Below are 19,257 nucleotides of genomic sequence, written 5' to 3'. Positions count from 1 at the left end.
ATAATTATTTTCAGTAATGAGAGAAAAAAAATGGAAAGTGGTTCTTACAAACCAATAGATAGAGATTGTTAACAAATACACCTTGGCTTAACGCTTACTCCAAAACTCTAATTAAATACGCATTTTGATGAGAAAATTGATTCTGTTAAAAATGCTATAAGCGTAATCCGGACCCCCCTATATTCAAAAACAACAAAATTTCGTGGTATTCAAATCAGCTACTCGAACTTTGTTTTGCACAGTTGTGGCTGCATATTTTTCGAATAGGTGGAAAAGTTTATCGCTTCTTCCTAAAAATAGATTCTGAGAATACCTACGGTGGACACCGTCTGCCTCCTATATTAAGCCAATGCATGTTTGGTCCGCGACAATTTAATTAGATGACCTATTAAAAGTTTTGGAGCTTGGCTCGCTCTCGAAACTATTAAGCATAAGGTTGGTGGTTCAAGACAGTTCAATCTCTGGCAAGTGTTTGCAACACCCATTGTAAATTACACTTTGACAATATTACTACCTGGAAAGGTTTATTTTCGAATATTCAAAGGAAAATGATTGCTCATTATAAAGCTATAAAGCTATAAAGATAAATGAATAGGGGAAACGGAAAGTTATCCTATATAATTATGCTCTCAATTTTGACCAAAGGTATGACGAACTATCTACACAATCTTTATGTAAGGTATTGGTTGAGATAAAAAAGTCAGTGTGACGAGCGGGATTCGAACCACGACCTTCGGCTAAATACGCCGCTGCTCTACCGCTTGAGCTATCGTGACTTCGATCCACTCGGGCACCAACTTCCCATTTCTACCTACCTATTGATTTTTCCCTCTTTTTTTGCCATTTTTCAATTAATTGAATAATAATCAATTAATCGAAAGAATTTATTTATTATCGGAACACGAAATATAATGGTATCTACAGAATGTTTTCGAGCTGGATTCCATCCGTTAGATAGTGAAAATCAGATATTGCAAGCTGTCTTTAAACTTCATGCTTTCAATACTGAAATTAGTTTGATTAGATTTCGTGGCCCGCTTGACCAAATAAATTCTTTTCAATTAATAATGGTTTTGGTTGAGATAAAAAATGGCAAAAAGGTCGGGTTGAGATGGTATGTTAGTGTCGGAGTGGATCGAAGTCACGATAGCTCAAGTGGTACAGCAGCGGCGTATTTAGCCGAAGGTCGTGGGTTCGAATCCCGCTTGTGACACTGACTTTTTTATCTCAACCAAAACCATAATTAACTGAAATTAGTACTGTACGCTATGCTTGCCAATGAGCCTGAAACTTCAGCCGGAAGAAAAAGGTTTTCCCTTTCTGAGGAGTTACACAATGAACAGCGATCAACAAAACCAGCTCTCAATTAGGAGAAATTAAAATAGATTAACATTGCTTTTTAACTTAAAAATGTTTTTGAATCGTAAATTTTCTTGTAAAACCGAAATCTATTGGATCTACGATCCAATTCAAAACAACTTTCGATATGTTTTGAACTAATGTTAGTTTCAAAAGCCGGCAATATTGAAAACCATTCTTCATGATAACTAAGAGTAAAACCAAAGTTTAGTTTACAATGGTAGACAAGTTAGCATTAATCACTTCATACGGAGTAATTTTATGTAGTTTATATTAAGGTAACGGGAGGGTCCTGCCTAATACGCGATGCTTTATGGCTTACAAGGGGAGAGACGATCTATGTTGTTTCCAAGTATAGCATGTAGTAAGCAGTAAAAGTCAGAAAGTGATATAATTGTCTAATAAAGAAACGTTGAAGTTAATTGCTGTTCTTAACAGTTGCACACTACTGATATTATTATTATTATTATTATTATTGATCTTTATACTGCCTTAAATGCCTTGAACTTTGAATTGGACGGGATGGAGGGGTTTGAGAGCAGGCTGTACCAAACCGAATCGATCGCGAATTTGGCCGTGTAAATTTTCTTTTTTAGATGAGGAGTCGGAGAGAGATTGGACGTAAAGATGACCCCAGGTACTTTCACAATTTCAATGCGTATCCTGGAAAAACCACTGATCCCTACGCTCCAGCCTGCCTCCCCTACAAAAAACATCAATTTGCTATGATTAAATTGATAGAAATGTTCCATTGAGAGCAGTTATTTTCCAATGCAACACTATTCTCCTGTAAGGCCGAAGAAAAATAAATTGAAATATCGCTAAAGAATTAGATCATTTTTTGATTATTGCCATTTTTTAAATGAGGATATCAACAAAAACTATACTGAACGTTGATGTGATATAATACAAATTATTTATTTAATTTACACTTATTGGCATTATATCATCGAGGGATTTTAACGCAAGTTGAACAATTTAGCTTTTCAAGAGAACAAAACAATTATTCTTAATAAATTCACTAGTCTTCGTGGTCCGCTTGACCAAATAATGTCTTTCAATTAATTAAGATTTTTAGTTGAGATAAAAAAATCAATGTCACGAGCGGGATTCGAACCCACGATTTTCGGCTAAATACGCCGCTGCTATACCCTTGAGTTATCGTGACTTCGATCCACTCGGACACTGACTTCCCATCTCAACCTCACCTTTTGAATTTTCCCTCTTATTGTCCCTCTTCCTACCGCTTGTGGCACTGACATTTTTATCTCAACCAATACCTTAAGTACAGATTAATTAATTGAAAGGTATTATTTGGTCAAGCGGACCACGAAAACTAATGAATTTAATAAGTTAAATGAAGTATATCTTCACTAAATCTTTCCGTGACCATTTCATTTGTCGCCGAGAATCAAATAGATTACACCACATTTGAAGAATGGCAAAAAGGAGGGATAATTCAAAAGGTGGGGTTGAGATGGGAAGTCAGTATCCGAGTAGATCGAAGTCAGGATAGGTCATGTGGTAGAGCAACGGCGTATTTAGCCGAACGTCGTGGGTTCGAATCCCGCTTGTGACACTGACATTTTTATCTCAACCAATACCTTAAATACAGATTAATTCTTAATAAAAGCGACAATATAAGCCTTTTCCCACCTTAATTAGAGCATCCAGAATTTAAATGTAACTTCCGGAAAAGCCAGTATCGATTGCCTCATCCCGTCAAGTTGTTAACAATTGTAATTAAATTTGTAATTTCAAGTATGTTCTCTTTGTTTTATCATGCATTAATTAAATTGAATTCCATCTCCGAGGGAAAAAGTTTATTGTGTTGTAAACTTTTCAAAATCTTTTGTGATATGAAATTAATTAATGTTAATTTATATAAATCAGAAAATGTTTATTTCTACCGGGTGGTAAGGTGGAAAAACCTGTCCATTTTTATAAAGACTTACATTTTATCCGGGTTACCAGTGTAAAACACAAAAGAGGAAGAAAACAAGAACATTATAACCACATTAAGCACAAATATTTTTTCTGTCGCATATTCTATTACCAATTGCTTTTTTAAATTGAATTGTATAATTATGTCCTATTTTCAGAATGAGGTTTTAACTGGCGATAAGCGGTCGTGAAAGAACGGCCATTCGTACGCAGATGACTGCATGAAAAGCGAAACAGCTAGTGTGTACGGCGCGTGTGCATTGTGCATGAAGTGATACGTTTAAGAGAAAGGGACGGAGGATCCAGGATCCATGGATGAAGAAGTAGATTTCCAGACGCTGTACAATTGCACCAGTTTAGTTTTAGGCCCTGATACGATAGCCGGTTTCAACAGGTCGGAACTATTGAACGCTGTAAGTGGTTGGAGAGATTAAATATAATGATACTAGTTCAAACTTGTGGCAAAGGTTTTATTTTTGTCTTTTCAAGGTCGGCATTGCGGCCACTAAGAACAGCAGCGCTAGAAGCACATTAAGAAAATGCCTTTTGACGGAACCTTTGACGTCTTACATACCCTGGTGGCAGAAACTTCTCTGGATCGTACTCTTCTCATCCATGGTCATCGTCGCGACCACTGGCAATGCTATCGTTATGTGGATTGTCTTAGGTAAGTAGATAAATGAATATAAATAATGCTGAAAACTGATAATTGATTATTGATTTATTTAAGTTGAAATCTTACATGTATATATGCACACGTATGTACAGAATTGAGGCTATGACTTCTCAAGTTGAACGGTAATTCAAGCTTTTGTACTTTACAATGAATTACAGACAGGCCTCGAGAATAAACCATCGAGCGTTCAGACTTCGCTTTTATCCGTCCAACCACCGAGTTTTGGTCCCTGGGTCCTGCCAAAGTTAGGTCATTTCAGCGTACTTAATTCCTAATCCAAAACCATTCATACTCTTAAATACATACTCCCCATCACCTTTACCCTTTTCATACTTACACAAAACTTCATTATTACATACAAATCCCAAAATTACAGTTTCCTTTTTAGGTGACTTAATATTTTTTAAGTTCAAATTTTTACCTTTTTTTGGAGAAAAATTATGCAGGGTAACTCAGGCCCAGTTTAACTTAAAAATTACAAAATCGGCCCTATTCATCATGACACATCATTTTAAAGGATTTTAACAATGGTGCAATTGGATTTTAAATTGGTCAAAAAATGACAAACTTATGTGAAAAAAAACTCGGCGGCTGGACGAGGAGCTGAATATTTTCCCGTAAGTTTGCAAAAATCCGAATTCCTCTCTTCAAAATGTTTGACGGGTTTTAGATATTTCAAACAATAAAATTAGAGATGTACTCCGGACTTATAATTTTAAGTCGTATCCCTCTCATCGTAATTCAATCACCTCAATAGTTCTTAGCTCAGCTGAGTATAAATCGTGAGTAAAGTCTTATTTTATTTTTTTTATTGTTTGATAATTAACGTATGTATTTTTTTGTTATTTTTATATCAGAAGAGTTTGCTTTTTATTAAAATTTTGTTTTTCTTTTCTTACGTACACTTTTTCTGAGGAGTCCTCTTAGCTTCCATAAATACTGGTAGCAGAGCTAATAATATAACATTATATAAATAAAACAAAAAAAATATAATGAGAATAGAAAAAAAATAAAAAAATATAAATAATAAAATATTTTCAGTAAATGGAGATACCGTACCTAATTGCAACAGCGAACATAAACATAAAACTACACAACATGATGTGGCCCATAGAAATAAACATCATGGAAAATATGCATTCTACTGGGATTTAACTTCTACGAAAAAGAGGGCTTAATTCGTGATGGAGAGGACAAAAATATATCCTTCAAACACACCCATTAAAGATTTTTACACTACTTAAAGAGCAAGACATCATTCACAATACAACGCAGAACACAAATCTCACATTACACACATTACTCTCAGACAATGAAGATCAAGACGTAAACAGTACACCAATTAATTATTCAGAAATCGTGAGATGCGGTCTGGTGTGATGTAGGTTTCAGAAAAACATTTTCTTTATCGTGCCAACGTTTCGATTTTTATTGAGANTTAGTCGAAGATTATTCAGAAATCGTGAGATTCGGTCTGGTGTGATGTAGGTTTCAGAAAAACATTTTCTTTATCGTGCCAACGTTTCGATTTTTATTGAGATTATCTTCAAGGCCTGGGATTTACAAACATTGTTTAAATTTAACAAATACATGTAGGATGTGGAAAAAAAATGAATTTATACAACGCAAAATATATTTTTTATATTCAATCAAAGTATTTCTACTCACTCAAAGTGTTTGTTTTCTGTGTAATTGTGCCATTCTTGCGTGTCGTGTTGCCAGTGAGATATTCCTGTTTTATGTTTATATACGTTGGATTTTGAAGGGGTGGGGAAGGAAGTCGGTATGGAAAAGACATTTTTGTACAATACACCAGTATAAAAGAAAGAACCTTCATACAACATAACATACACACATCAGACTTTCACACAACACCAAGTCCTCAAGAGGAACAAATAGAAAATGAAAAAAATTACTTTATTAATAAATTTCCAAAGGTACTTACAGAAAATTTGGGTTTATCATCGTAGTTGACATTTTAAAATTGAACTGGGCCTGAGATATCCTGCAAAGTTTTTTCCAAAAAAGGTAAAATTTGAAACGACTAAGAAATATTACACACTTTTTTTTTGTTAACATCATTGGTTTCAAGAGAAATTCAGCCGGGCCATCTAAAAAGGACGCCCGGCTAGTTAGTTTTCAGGGAATTTTTTATTGACATGGCAATAATATAAATTTTATTTGATCAGAATATTGTTACGCCCTGTAGTAAACGTCCCTTGAAATTTCCGCAAAGGATTCTAAGAATCTATCTCTTTTGTGGCGAATGTTGTTACAAATGAATAAGAATCAATGGGAAAAACGCTTTTCACTCTTCGGATTATTTGACCCGTTTTTTTATCACGTAACATTCAGTTGCTTTTCATTCTGAACTGAATAACATCGACCAAAACGTTTTGGCAACCATTAAAGGAACGGAACGTAAAGAACATGTTGGGGTTACTTTTTTGCTGTTAGCAATTCTCATTAAATACAAACACAAATATATATATAGCAATGCATCAACTCCATTCAATTTTTCACGTTTCTATTTTCCAACCGACTTTTAATTTGAATTTTACGTTGATTTTTAAGAAAAACCAATAGCAAAAAAAAATATTTAAATTGTAAGAAAAAATATAATAAAAGTTAGCGCCGGCAACTTGGTGTTTTTTGGAATTTTTTTAGTAGAATAAAAGGGAAAAAAGAAATCCTAGTGCAATAATTGATTTTAAATAACTTTTGTGGCACTTTATTCCGAATGCTGATGTTTTTTTTAATAACTTTGAATGTTTTGAAACTTTTGAACTCAAAATGGACTGTTGATAAATTTGTAATAGAATTACAATTTGAAGTAAATTATGTATGGAGTGTAGTCAAATTCAAAGGACTACTAAACAGAATTGCCTATTGTTTATGTAATGTTGTGGTCACATTTTCGGATCAAAGACCATTTCACGAGACTATTATGTTATAAAGGGCTGGTAGATCGCATAGAAGTTTAAACTTCTCAAAATTTGTGAAGTAATAATAATAATGTGGGAATTTTGGAGCCTACACACGGCTGAGGTCATCCCCGGCTCTTTGCCTTCTTTTGACGTCGACTTTGACGCGTATTCTTCAGCCTGAGCAAGTTTAGCGACTCGAATCATATGTTTACTGACTCTGCTTTTATATGAACACTGAGTCGATATTCTAAAATTCGAACCTCTTAATTGTACCTCAGGTTGTCAACTAGACAATAGATATAAAACATAGAGGTTGACCAACCCCTCCCTTTTACGCTAGTAAATTACATTCATTCAAATAGATTAAGAAAAACAACACAGACACAACACAAACCTATATACATTTATAATTCCTTATAACTCTGAGGTACCGAACATCGATCTGCGCCCGCTGCTGTGCCCCAAGACTAAGCACAGGTCCGACGATGAATCAGAATATTCTCTATAAACCTCAAGCCTTTTACAATTGAAAATGTGCTCGACCGTCATTTTATTCTTGAATAAAGGGCACCTACTTCGTTTTCCGGCCAGAAGGTGCCCGTGAGTTATTCTTGTATGACCTATGCGTAGTCTTGTCAGTATGGCCCTTTTTCGACCCGTTCTCAGTGGTCCAGGGCCGACGTCTTTCTAACCTGCCACGGTTTGGTAAGGTTATTTTTTTACTAGCCCATCGGTTTTCCCATGCCCCTATTAATATATATGAAATTTATAGAGTTAAATTCGCAGAGCTTACTGGTTCTTCCGGCGGCTTGCTATCCCTATGTGAACGGGTACTTTGCCAAATAAACTTATAATACCATAGTTATATAAAATTTACACTTTTACTATCCAGCAAGCGGTTACCTTTACTCTATAGGTTGGTTGGTCTACGATATATTTTTTTAGTTATGGAATTTTTTAAAATTTCATTTGGCCTTTGTTAAAAAAATCTAATTTTTGTTTCTTAATTATAGTTTAAAAAAAGCTAAATTAAATGGGATATTTTCTAATAGGAAATGTCGTTTTGAAAGATGTTAAGTTCCGTTCTAATTTGTTTTCAATCTTTTTACATATTGTAAGGGGAGGCTACAGATGTGGGAATATCTATTTTCTGCAACTTTTTTTCTTTTTGTTGAACTCTTACACTCGAATCCGAGCAAAGTTCCCAACGGAACATGAAAAAATTAAGTAATTCAAGTAATTTTTCAAAAAATTTCCTCTTTACTTTGTTTCGCATGTTTTCAAAGATAAGACAATAATAAGCGGATTCTTAGAAATAAGATTAAGTATATAAAAGTACGAAAAATCAAAACACTATTCTAGTAAAGTAGGTCAAGAACTTTCTTTTTATAATTGAGTACATGCATCTTAAATAAAATTTATCTATTTTCTCGTGACATTTATTTTAATCGGTTAATTTAAAATTAAATTAATGATTTGTATAAATTAACACATAAGTTTTATTGTTAAAAATCCTTTCAGTCAATGTTATCTCATTATTATTTGGAGATCGTGAGATGGGTTCTGGTGTCACGTGAGTTTTAGAAAAACATTTTCTTTATCGTACCAACGTTTCGATCATTATTGAGATCATCTCCAGGGCCTGAGATTCATAAACATTGTTTAAATTTATCAAATTTATGTAGGATGTGGAAAAAAAGAATTTATACACTGCTAGAAATTTTAAATTCAATCAAAGTATTTCTTCTCACTCAAAGTGTATGTCTTCTGTGTAATTGTGCCATTCTTGCGTGTCGTGGTGAGAGTGCCAGTGAAATATTGCTGTTTTATGTATATATACTTTGTATTTTGAAGGGGTGGGGAAGGAAGTCGGGATAGAAAGATATTTTTATATGAGGAGTCGACTTCTTTGAGGTGAAAGGAGCCGACAATGGGAAAAATCGTGGGTAATGGTTCGGTCTGATTATCCTTTCAGGATTATATAGACGGTGACAATTAGGGAAAGAAAAGCCAAATTGTTGAAAAATTAGACTATATAGAAAGGTTTTTTTCCACATCCAACATGTACAAATTTAAACATCCACATCCTACATGTATTTGTCAAATTTAAACAATGTTTATAAATCCCTGGCACTGGAGACGATCTCAATGAAGATCGAAACGTTGGCACGTTAAAGAAAATGTTTTTCTAAAACCTACGTCACACTAGACCGCATCTCACGATCTCGAAATAATCATTGGCTAACGGTCACACCACACGTTATATCAAAATTTCTGTTTTTAATGGTTAAATTCTTTCTAAAAGTCTAAACTACTTTCTAATTAATCATATACCAGAAAAGTTTGTCCATTTTGAAAATATTGGGCATTGACCGACGGGTTCTCAATACATTCCAGCAATATTTCCTCCCCGAAATAAGCGGTCTTACATACCATTCCAATGAACAGGTATTTATATTTCTTTCAGTTTTGTAGTACTCGGCTGAGTGGTTAACAAATCGGCAATTCCATGGCGTTTCCCTCAAATGCGCGATGTTTATTATTATATTATTATTATATCAGAATCGGTTCAATCGAACATCATTTGGCTTAACTTCTGAATAAAACGGGAAAATATACAGAATTCTCCAGTTTATCACAGAATTCTCAGTTTATTAAGAATGGAGACTCGTTCGGATACCGAAAATTTTTGGGAATGGAAAATTAAACCTCGCTGAGAATTTGTAGAGCGTCAAGTTGCAATATATCAAGCGGTATCCGCAGATTATTTTTTATTCTGCTCTAACAGACATCTTGCATGATTAAAAATCTGACTCTTTTTCGGTTTACAAAAGAAGAACTGTATTTAATAACAAAATAATAACACAAACGGGTTTGCAATTAAGGCTAATTGTTTTATTAAAGAACAATGAACAACAAGAACAATGAACGGAACAAACGGTCTGAATGCGTGAATAGCATGTACAAGGTGCAACATTGCCAAGTCACGAAATAATTATTTAGCTCTCAAGGAGATAAACTTCTCTTTATTTATTAACCTATCTTGGCCATTTATAGTCACGTCATAAAAACATTTAAATTAATATAAGCGGGAGAATTGATTAATGGGCCTGATGTTAATAAATAGTCATTAGTTTAAGAATCCCTTTATTAGCAACAATTCAGAAGAATATATCAATTAAAATTGGATAATTAATGGCGGTCTTTTTGGGCCGTGTGCGTTTATCTTTTGACGGTTTCTCTTAAACCCTCTCTAATTCGGAATGTTCAAGTCGGAGAGATTTAAAAGTTTTTTCTTTTGATAATCAAAGATTTCAGATTTTAAGATATATATNCATATAGATATATTTAACCAAAATCGATTAGGAAATGAAGTAATGGCAACTCTGAAAGATGAATCACCCGTAGCCACGATTTTCCTCACTTACGTTCCCGCTTTTTTGCAAAACCATCTTGAGGTAATTTAATTCTACTTTTTTCATTATAAAAGAATCTTTTCAATATTTTAACAATTTTGTCTAATTCCAAACGGCTTTAGAGAAAGCTACATTTAAAGACAGAGTTCCTGTTTTAAAATGCTTCATTATTTTTTAAAGCAAATATTCCTCTTTTTCCCCTGGAAAATATCGACCAGTTTAGTTCTAATATAAAAACGTGTGGTTAATTTTTGAAGTCAATACAAATGGTAGATATGTAGAAAAAGGAACGCTAATTTGAAAAAAAATCAAACTTTTCCGGAAAGTCAATTTTGTAGAGGTGGCATGTTGATGTGATGTGTATAAATTATGATGTTGAAATAAAATACTGTTATTATTATGATTAATTGAAAGATATTAATTGGTCAAGCGGACCACGAAAACTAGTGAATTTAATGGAGTTATTATTATATATTATTTTTGGTGATTAGTGACCGTTAATCGATAATTATTCAGAAATCGTGAGATGCGGTCTGGTGTGATGTAGGTTTCAGAAAAACATTTTCTTTATCGTGTCAACGTTTCGAGCTTTATTGAGATCATCTTCAGAGCTTGGGATTTACATACATTGTTTACATTTAACAAATACATGAAGGATGTATATATTTTGCATTGTATAAATTCACTTTTCCACATCCTAAATGTATTTGTTAAATGTAAACAATGTTTGTAAATTCTAGGCTATATATTATTTTGCAAAATTAATTTATCTTGAACAACTTATTTAACGTGCGGTATTTACTGATCGCTAATTAATGATTATTTAGAGATCGTGAGATGCGGTCTGGTGTGGTGTAGGTTTAGAAAAATGTTTTTCAATAACTTCGATTTCGACAATCCAAAAATATTAAACACAGAACAAAACAAACATAAACATTTTTAGAAATGGTTTACATCAATAGGAATATACACAGCATCAATTACAGAACAGACGCATAAAAACTCAGTCGCAGCTATGCAAAATCATAAATCAAATTCAATATCAATAATATACATAAGTAGAACACACAAAACATATAACACAACATATAAAAAATCATTACACACCATACATCAAATACATAGTCTAAATCTCCAACAATTTATCTCTTCTTTCCCTAATAATCACTCCAATAATCCTCAGGCCCAGTTCAACTTCAAACTTTCAAATACGACCCTATACATCCTGACACGTTTTAAATAATGGTGCAATCGTATTTTAAATTGGTTAAAAAATGACAAAATTATGGGAAAACCTCGGCAGCGTAATTTCGACGAAGAGCTGAATATTTTACTGACAAAAATCCGAATTACTCTCTCTAACATATTTGAAGGGGTTTCGGTTGTTCAAAGAAAAAACTTAGAGATGTGCTCCAGACTTACAATTTTCAGCCGTATCGCTCTCATCTTGCCCGCGGACTTTGGGACTCTGATTATGACAGGCCAACTTTTCTTGCACAAATATCGATTTGGGAGGCTGAAGAAAAGGTTCTTCTTACATCCTATGGATTGATGAATCCAAGTTCACCTCTAATGGCATACTGAACAGTTGGAATTTTCGAACGAGGGCATAGGACAATTCGAAAATATAGTAGTCTTGTCATCATCAGGTGGTTCACAGTATCAACGTTTGCAGTGGACTTCTCGGACATAAATTAATTAGGCCTTCTACGAAAATAATTTAAATGGTGTTAGCTTCCTCAATGTTTTGAGGTAGGTTTTGCGAACACTATTAGATGATGTTCCTCTGCAACAACGGCATAGAATGAGTCTCCTGCTTGATGGGTGCCCCGCAGACAATTATTTGCAAGCGACGCGTTATTGGGATTGTCGCTTCCGGGATAGGTAGAAAGGACCTCATGGCCCGATTTGCTGGCCTCCTAGCTCACCCGATTTTACTCCACTTGACTACTTTCTGTGGGCCATCTAAAAAACAGTGTCTCTGCCAATCAAAACCCAGCAACCTCAGTTGATGAACTGCGGCAAATGATAGATAAATGTTTGTCAATCCATCTCCCCTGTCTCTATTGCTCTGAGCACCAATGAAGAGGGGTTAAAAAGAGCAAATTTTTGTATCTTTACTCAAGGCAGGAAGTTCGAACATGAAATGTATTTAATAAATAGGAAACCAAACGACTTGTTTACTTAACTTTTTGCGATAACTCCATAACTTCTCCATTTTCCGACCAATTTAAAATCCTATTGCACCATTGATTTCAGCGTAAAAATTCTTTATATATATATATATATATATATATATATATGCATACTACACATAATACACAGTTTTTTTTTTATGCGTCATATTTATTGCTTATGGTTTTATGAATTTATTCTTCTACTTAAAGAAGGAAAAAGCTGTTTTTGATCTATAAAAAGGATATTAGTAGAAAACTGGATAGAGAGAGGGTGGATGAGAGAGTGAGGGAGGGAGATCAAATAACGATAGGTCTAGTCGAAAATGCATTATTTATTTTTGTCCATTGTAGGTGTTAGTTGCTACAGTTCGTCACGACCAAACGGATTTGCTGGTTTAGCATAACTCAGCCCATTCTAAATTAAATGCAAGGATAATCAAACAACTCTGTCAAGTAAATAGTGTTACTGTTCGAATATGGAATTAATTCATGTACAATAAATAAATAATGGTTCATTAATTCTTCTTACATCCATTAAAAATACAATTAAGAAACCAATCTGTTGGCTAGCCTATCCTTGCGTTTCAGCAATTTGCTATCTTCAGTGAGCCTCACTCCCCACGCCTTAAAAAAAAAAAAATGATCGGTAACGACCAAATTACAGGTTTACCACCCTGCAGACTTTATGACGAAGTCTAATGATTTAAGACTTGTTAGTACTTTTTGGTTTTTCAAACATTATCGCAATAACCAATTTAGTATGATGCCACATACACAATTGTTTTACGATGTTGCTCAATTTTTTCAAGTTTAAGTACTTGATTTGTAATTTCTTCATGAAAAGAGATTGCAATTTTGAGATGTATTTAACTGATAAATATTTCCTTGACTCTTGGTAAATTTTTATAGAACTCCAGCAAACCCTTAAAATTAAATGTATACATATTTACATAAAGGGTGTCCCGTGTACACGCGTAAATACTTCAGGAGATTATTCTACATGTTCAATGAGACTAAAAAGTTGACTCTTGGATTTTCAATTGTATTCGAGCTATTTTACTTCAACATTTTACACCTTTTCCTCTTAAAGCTCCCATATCTCATAAAATATTAATCCATGTGTGTTTGGTTTACATCAATGGAAAGAGCATTAAAATCCTATAAGATTGGTTTGTTGTTTATTGTAATTTTAAGCAAACAAAGTACAAAATCGGTTAAAACATAAACTTTTACGATTGTCCAAAGATCTTGTCTAAATTTTACGTCAGATTTTCATGACTCTGTAAATACTGATAGATATGCGCTTATAGAAAAGTTGCAGTACTAATTATCTTTAAACACATGTTCTTAATTTCTCAAAGTTTAGTTAACACTAGTGAAAAGTTTGATTTTTCGATTACAAATCGTTAAAAAAATTAGACCATTGTACACGTTAGTTGCTACAGTTCGGCACGACCAAACGGATAGGCTGGTTTAACATAACCCCATTAATTTAGCCCATTCTAAATTAAATGCAAGGATAATTAAACAACGTGTCAATGTAAATAGTGTTATTGTTTGTATGTGTAATAAATAATGGTTCATTGACTCGAATCACCGAAATTTCCACCAAAAATGTAATTGAGAAACACAAGCATTGAACATAAATTGTAAGAATTATTAGTTGGTAAAACAGTGAATCCTCCGAAATGAGACTCTTCTTTTTATGGCAACCTCCGTTTACAGGACAGATACAGATTTAGCGGCATCTAACTTTAATTTTCAATGAATTTTACATCACCCCTCAGGGGACACTCGATAAAGGAGAAGGACGCTGTCAAGTCGATCTGTACAGAAAACTTTGAATAGAGGACAGGCCAGATTTTTGTTTCTTAAATAGAATAAACAATCTGTGAGTTATTGTTTTCATAAAGCGTGACTAAAATAAGAAAATATTAAATGAATTAGAAATAATTACTTAAGTCGAGAGGACCAACTAGAGAATTTATGTTAAACTTTGAGTATTAAAACGTCCTCTTATTATGTTTACATTTAATAATTTATTGAAATGTTTTTTTGACGTTTTAACTTCCCTTCCTCCACACCAAATCATCCTTTCTTTCCTATTTCTTCTAATTTAGTCGGGCCATCTAAAAAAGGACGCCCTGGGTAAGACACCATAGCAGTCAATCGAGAAGGCTGTCAAAGACAATATTGCAACTAAAGCTAAATTGGATGAAATTGTATAAACATAACGTGAACCTGCACCATAGATTATAGATTTTTTATACAATTCCGTAAATAGAGAAATGGGTGGCGAGGAATATGAAGTTTGATATTTAAAATTGGTTACCTATTGTCTGGGAAGGTTCAAATCACTGGTGGGTTGAGACAGGGGGAGATTGTTACCCATTCTACTGTTTTGCCTGTGAAAAGTTAATCCGACAAATCCTTATGGAACAATCTATCGCAAAGTAAAAACAACGCACATTTTACTTGCTCTATCAGGGATTCCATATTTGATACTGTCAACAAGTACTGACTTCAGTGTGTCTGAATCAAACAATCTTCATGAAAAAAGTAAGACTCAAAGATGTAGGCAAGAAGGAGTGAAAATAACGAGCATATCTCTGAACGCTGTTAACGTTTTAAGAACTTGGGTGCACTGCTTAGAGAGAAAATTGACATACATGACGAGATGTTAATCGTTTGAAATTTAAAGAACTATCTCATGCACTGTAGGTCTCAAAAATTATAATAGATCTGTCGTTGCATATTGAAGAAAGTACTGGGTAGCGAACTGACTCTAGAAACAGGGAAAATTAGAAAAACATTTAGCTTATGAAACCATGTAACACATGAAAATAGACATTATGTAAAAATTGAGAGGTGGGAGAGCCAGATATAGAACCTATACACAAAAAGCAAACTGACGTGCCTAGATCATGTTCAGAGGATGCCGGATTCAAGACTGCCAAAGGAGTTGATATTCGGAAGCCAGGCTGGGCATGACTGAAATGAATACAAATCTGAAGTGGCTGGATGGTGTGGAGGAAGATCTGGAAGTAGGAAGTAAGAGGATGGAGATGGAAATCGGAGGACAGAAGAGAATTACTTTTGATTCTTGAAGAGGACCACGCCCAACTAAGTTTTTAGTGCCAACCAGTTAGACCACAAAAAAAATAATAAAATAATAACCCAATCTCTTCGTAACTTTTTTTATTGGAACGTACATAATGTTGGAACATGCACATAATATTAGAAGGACCGCGATGGCCGAGGGGTTAGGGTGTTCGTACTCATATTCGCCACCGTTGCGGTTCTGGTTTGAAATCTCGATACACCCCATGGAATTTAAATGGTAATAATATGTAAAATGTTGTTTGGCTCCTCGTCCGCGACACTCAACGGCTTGTTTAACATTAAGACCTCTTACATCAAACTGATATTTTTCAAAACACGGAAAAAATATTCACAAAATTAAAACACAACAGTTTGCTGATTGTCGTTTAAAAAGAGATTTCAGCTTTTAACAAAATTGTATTGTTTTAAATGTAACAGAATGCTTGTGTTTGAAATTGAAAATTCCACTACAGCGAAAAATAAAATACACCTGAGGCAAAAATACTACTACGGTTATGAATTTTCTAAAAGGCTTGAACATATGGAAGATAACGACCAATTTAGAGGGCAATGGGGATGTTTTATTGACAAAATTTCCTGTATTAAAATAAGCACTAAGGTTTTTTCCATCATTCAAAAACTGTAACGTTATACTGCTGCACAAATATTAAAAATTTTTTGAACATACACGTACATCTTTTTTACCGCCATAGATTCGAAATGAATGGGTCTTTACTACCGCAATAATTTATTTACAATAATGCCCGTAATAATGATTATGTTTTGTTTTTCGTATTGGTCCGATTTAGTTCTATAAATAATTACATTATATTTAGTGGTCTGATTGACCAAATTACATCTTTCAATTAATTCATCTTTTTATGTAAGATCTTGGTTGAAATGAAAAAGTCAGTGCCACGAGCGGGATTCGAACCCACCACCTTCGACTCAATATGCCCCTACTCTAACCACTTGAGCTACCGTGACTTCGATCTACTTCACCGACATTTGAAAAATGGCAAAAAGGAGAGAAAATTCGAAAGATTGCAGGTTGAGATGGGGAGTTGGTGTCCGAGTGGATCGAAGTCACGATAGCTCAAGTGGTAGTGCAGCGGCGTATTGAGCCAAAGGTCGTGAGTTCGAATCCTGCTTGTAACACTAACTTTTTCATTTCAACCAAGACTTTACATAAAAAGATCTATAAATAATGATACTTGCGTTCCTGACCCTAAACTCCATTATATTTTTCCCAAGGCATGATGCTTTCTTAATTGTATATTAAAAATATAAATAAGCGTAAAACAAGAACGTCGGGTTTTTATTTGAACTGTACATACCATTTATTTTGTATGTAATATATTTCAGTCGCTAATGCTTTTCTGACCACGTTCCTGGTCCCTCTTCAGATCTTGCTTTTTAGCTAAATATATAATGCTAAATTGCTCTCGTTTAGTTCAAACAAATAATCAACGTTCTTGATTTAAAATATTGTGACCACCAAATAAACAAAAAATTATTCAAAAAAATAAAATTTGAATTAAATAGACTTGGGTTCAGAATTTGATTTCAGAACCTTAGTTACCGAGAAAATGTAGTTTAACGCGTTCAGGTTTAAAATGACTGAATATATATGCATATGGCGTAAGGTACAACAGAGAAAGAAACTGGCTCAGTCAGCAGAAACCAGAGACATCGGCATGCACCATTTGTGGATATGAGCACTAACCCGGTTATAACAGAGCCACTGCGGTAAGGAAATTCTCACTTTACGCACGCAAATAGGCACCAAGGAAAGTGCTTGGTCTTACAGAAAAATGTGTACTTTCTAAGGTAAATCACTGCGGGAAGGAAATTCTCACGCTGAAGAAGGTACGCGAAAAGCAAAAAGGCACTAAGGAAAGTGCTTGGTCTTATAGGAAATGTGTACTTTCTCAGGTAAACCACTGCGGTAAGGAAATTCTCACTATAAAATAGATGCGCGAAAAGCAAAATGGCACCAAGAAAGTACTGCGGTAAGGAAATTCTCACTTTAAAAAACGAGCGCGAAAAGCAAAAAGGCACAAAGGAACGTGTTTGGTCTTACAGGAAAATGTGTACTTTCTAAGGTAAATCGCTGCGGGAAGGAAATTCTCAGGCTAAAATAGGTGCGCGAAAAGCAAAATGGCGCCAAGGAAAGTGCTTGGTCTTATAGGAAATGTGTACTTTCTAAGGTAAACAAACCACTGTTGTAAGAAAATTCTCACACTAAAATACGTGCGCGAAAAGAAAAATGGCGCCAAGGAAAGTGCTTGGTCTTATAAGAAATGTGTACTTTCCGAGGTGTGGTTATAATTACAAAGGTTCCATCTATATAATTAGATCTATATAATTAGCAGTGAAGTATCTGTGCAGTGGAGTAAGTATTTACCCCCCAAATTTCGGGAATATCTAATTTCCAAAAACGGCCATATTTGATGGTATGGTGATACCATTGATATACACGTTGCGTATTTTAATAGTTTATTGCATATGCAATATGACCTATTGGGGGATTTTTATTGCACGTAAGTCCGATCTCAACTTATAACTTTGCATAACGTTTTACGAATTAACGGTTCTATGAGCGGATGAATTACCGTCTGCAGTTTGATCAATAGTGATCTCGTCTCGGCTGTCCAATCCGCATATTTGCGCTGTTTATCTTCAGATTATTGTGTTTTCCGGTCGAGTTCCTTTGTGCGTCTTCTTGGAAAAAACCAAGCTGTCTTTTGCAGCGCTCGTGTTTATCTGTCAACATAAAAAACTTGGCTAGCAACTGCGCAGCGAGCTCCAATGAGCTAGTTCATAGGTCTTGTACGTTTAACCTTAATTTTTAAACTTTAACCTTTATCGACTAGAAGTGTCTTGTCTCTTTTTATCATTTGAGGACGGCAAAAAAAAAAACATAACATACATCAACATCTATTTATTAATTGGTTACGGTGGGTTTCGGGTGAGATAAATTTTTACAATTATATTTATGTTTCGCTTATATAATATTTTTAAAAACCCAGCACTGAGAAGAAGAGAAGCCGTAACGCGTCTGACAGGCAAAATAAAAACAAACAAAAAAACCAAGCTCAGCTTCTTCGCTTGACCTCGACAAGAAACCTCACTATCAATATTAATATATTCTCTTTCCTGTCCATTTCAAAGGAAGATTTATTTTATGGTAGTGGTTTTATGAAAGCATAATATCAGACCAAACATAAAGATAGATTCCAATTTTTTGCTAAGGAAGAGTGTATTAACGACTTTATCCTTAAGAGATCACTGATTTGTTGGGTATAAATTGTAACTTAAAAAAAGGTGCAAAGGATTAATGCATATATTAAAAAAAACATATATGGATTCAGGACATACAAGATCTTTCCTCATAACTTCCAATGAGATTATTCCAAGTAAAGCAGAAATAACGGCCTGACAACAATAGAAAACACAATTATAGAATCATCGCCGATGACACCGCAGCTCTGTCTGTGGAAAATAGTATTGAAGGATCGACGAAAAAAAAAACTGCAAAATATAAGAAACTTGATGGAAAAGGGACAAAAGATTGGAAAACTAAACTAAATAACTATAAGTACGTACACATCAATTTTAGAATAAGAAAAATCACAGACAGCACAATCAATATG

General features: G+C 34.2%; 1 protein-coding gene across 2 annotated transcripts in view; it reads left to right on the top strand.

The window, feature by feature from the left end:
* LOC106662186 (tachykinin-like peptides receptor 86C) overlaps window positions 1-19,257 on the top strand; it is a 166,573-nt gene that overhangs the window by 37,733 nt on the left and 109,583 nt on the right. For both annotated transcript variants that reach the window (XM_014386052.2, XM_014386051.2), the window contains exons 2-3: window positions 3,462-3,716; window positions 3,793-3,970. In XM_014386052.2, the coding sequence (XP_014241538.1) occupies window positions 3,615-3,716; window positions 3,793-3,970 (280 nt within the window). In that variant the 5' untranslated portion in view covers window positions 3,462-3,614. The remainder of the gene's footprint in view (window positions 1-3,461; window positions 3,717-3,792; window positions 3,971-19,257) is intronic.

Source organism: Cimex lectularius, unplaced genomic scaffold (genome assembly GCF_000648675.2).
Source record: "Cimex lectularius strain Harlan isolate CLEC.00 unplaced genomic scaffold, Clec_2.1 scaffold19, whole genome shotgun sequence".
Lineage (NCBI taxonomy): Eukaryota > Metazoa > Arthropoda > Insecta > Hemiptera > Cimicidae > Cimex > Cimex lectularius.
This window is presented reverse-complemented; position numbering and strand designations above follow the sequence as displayed.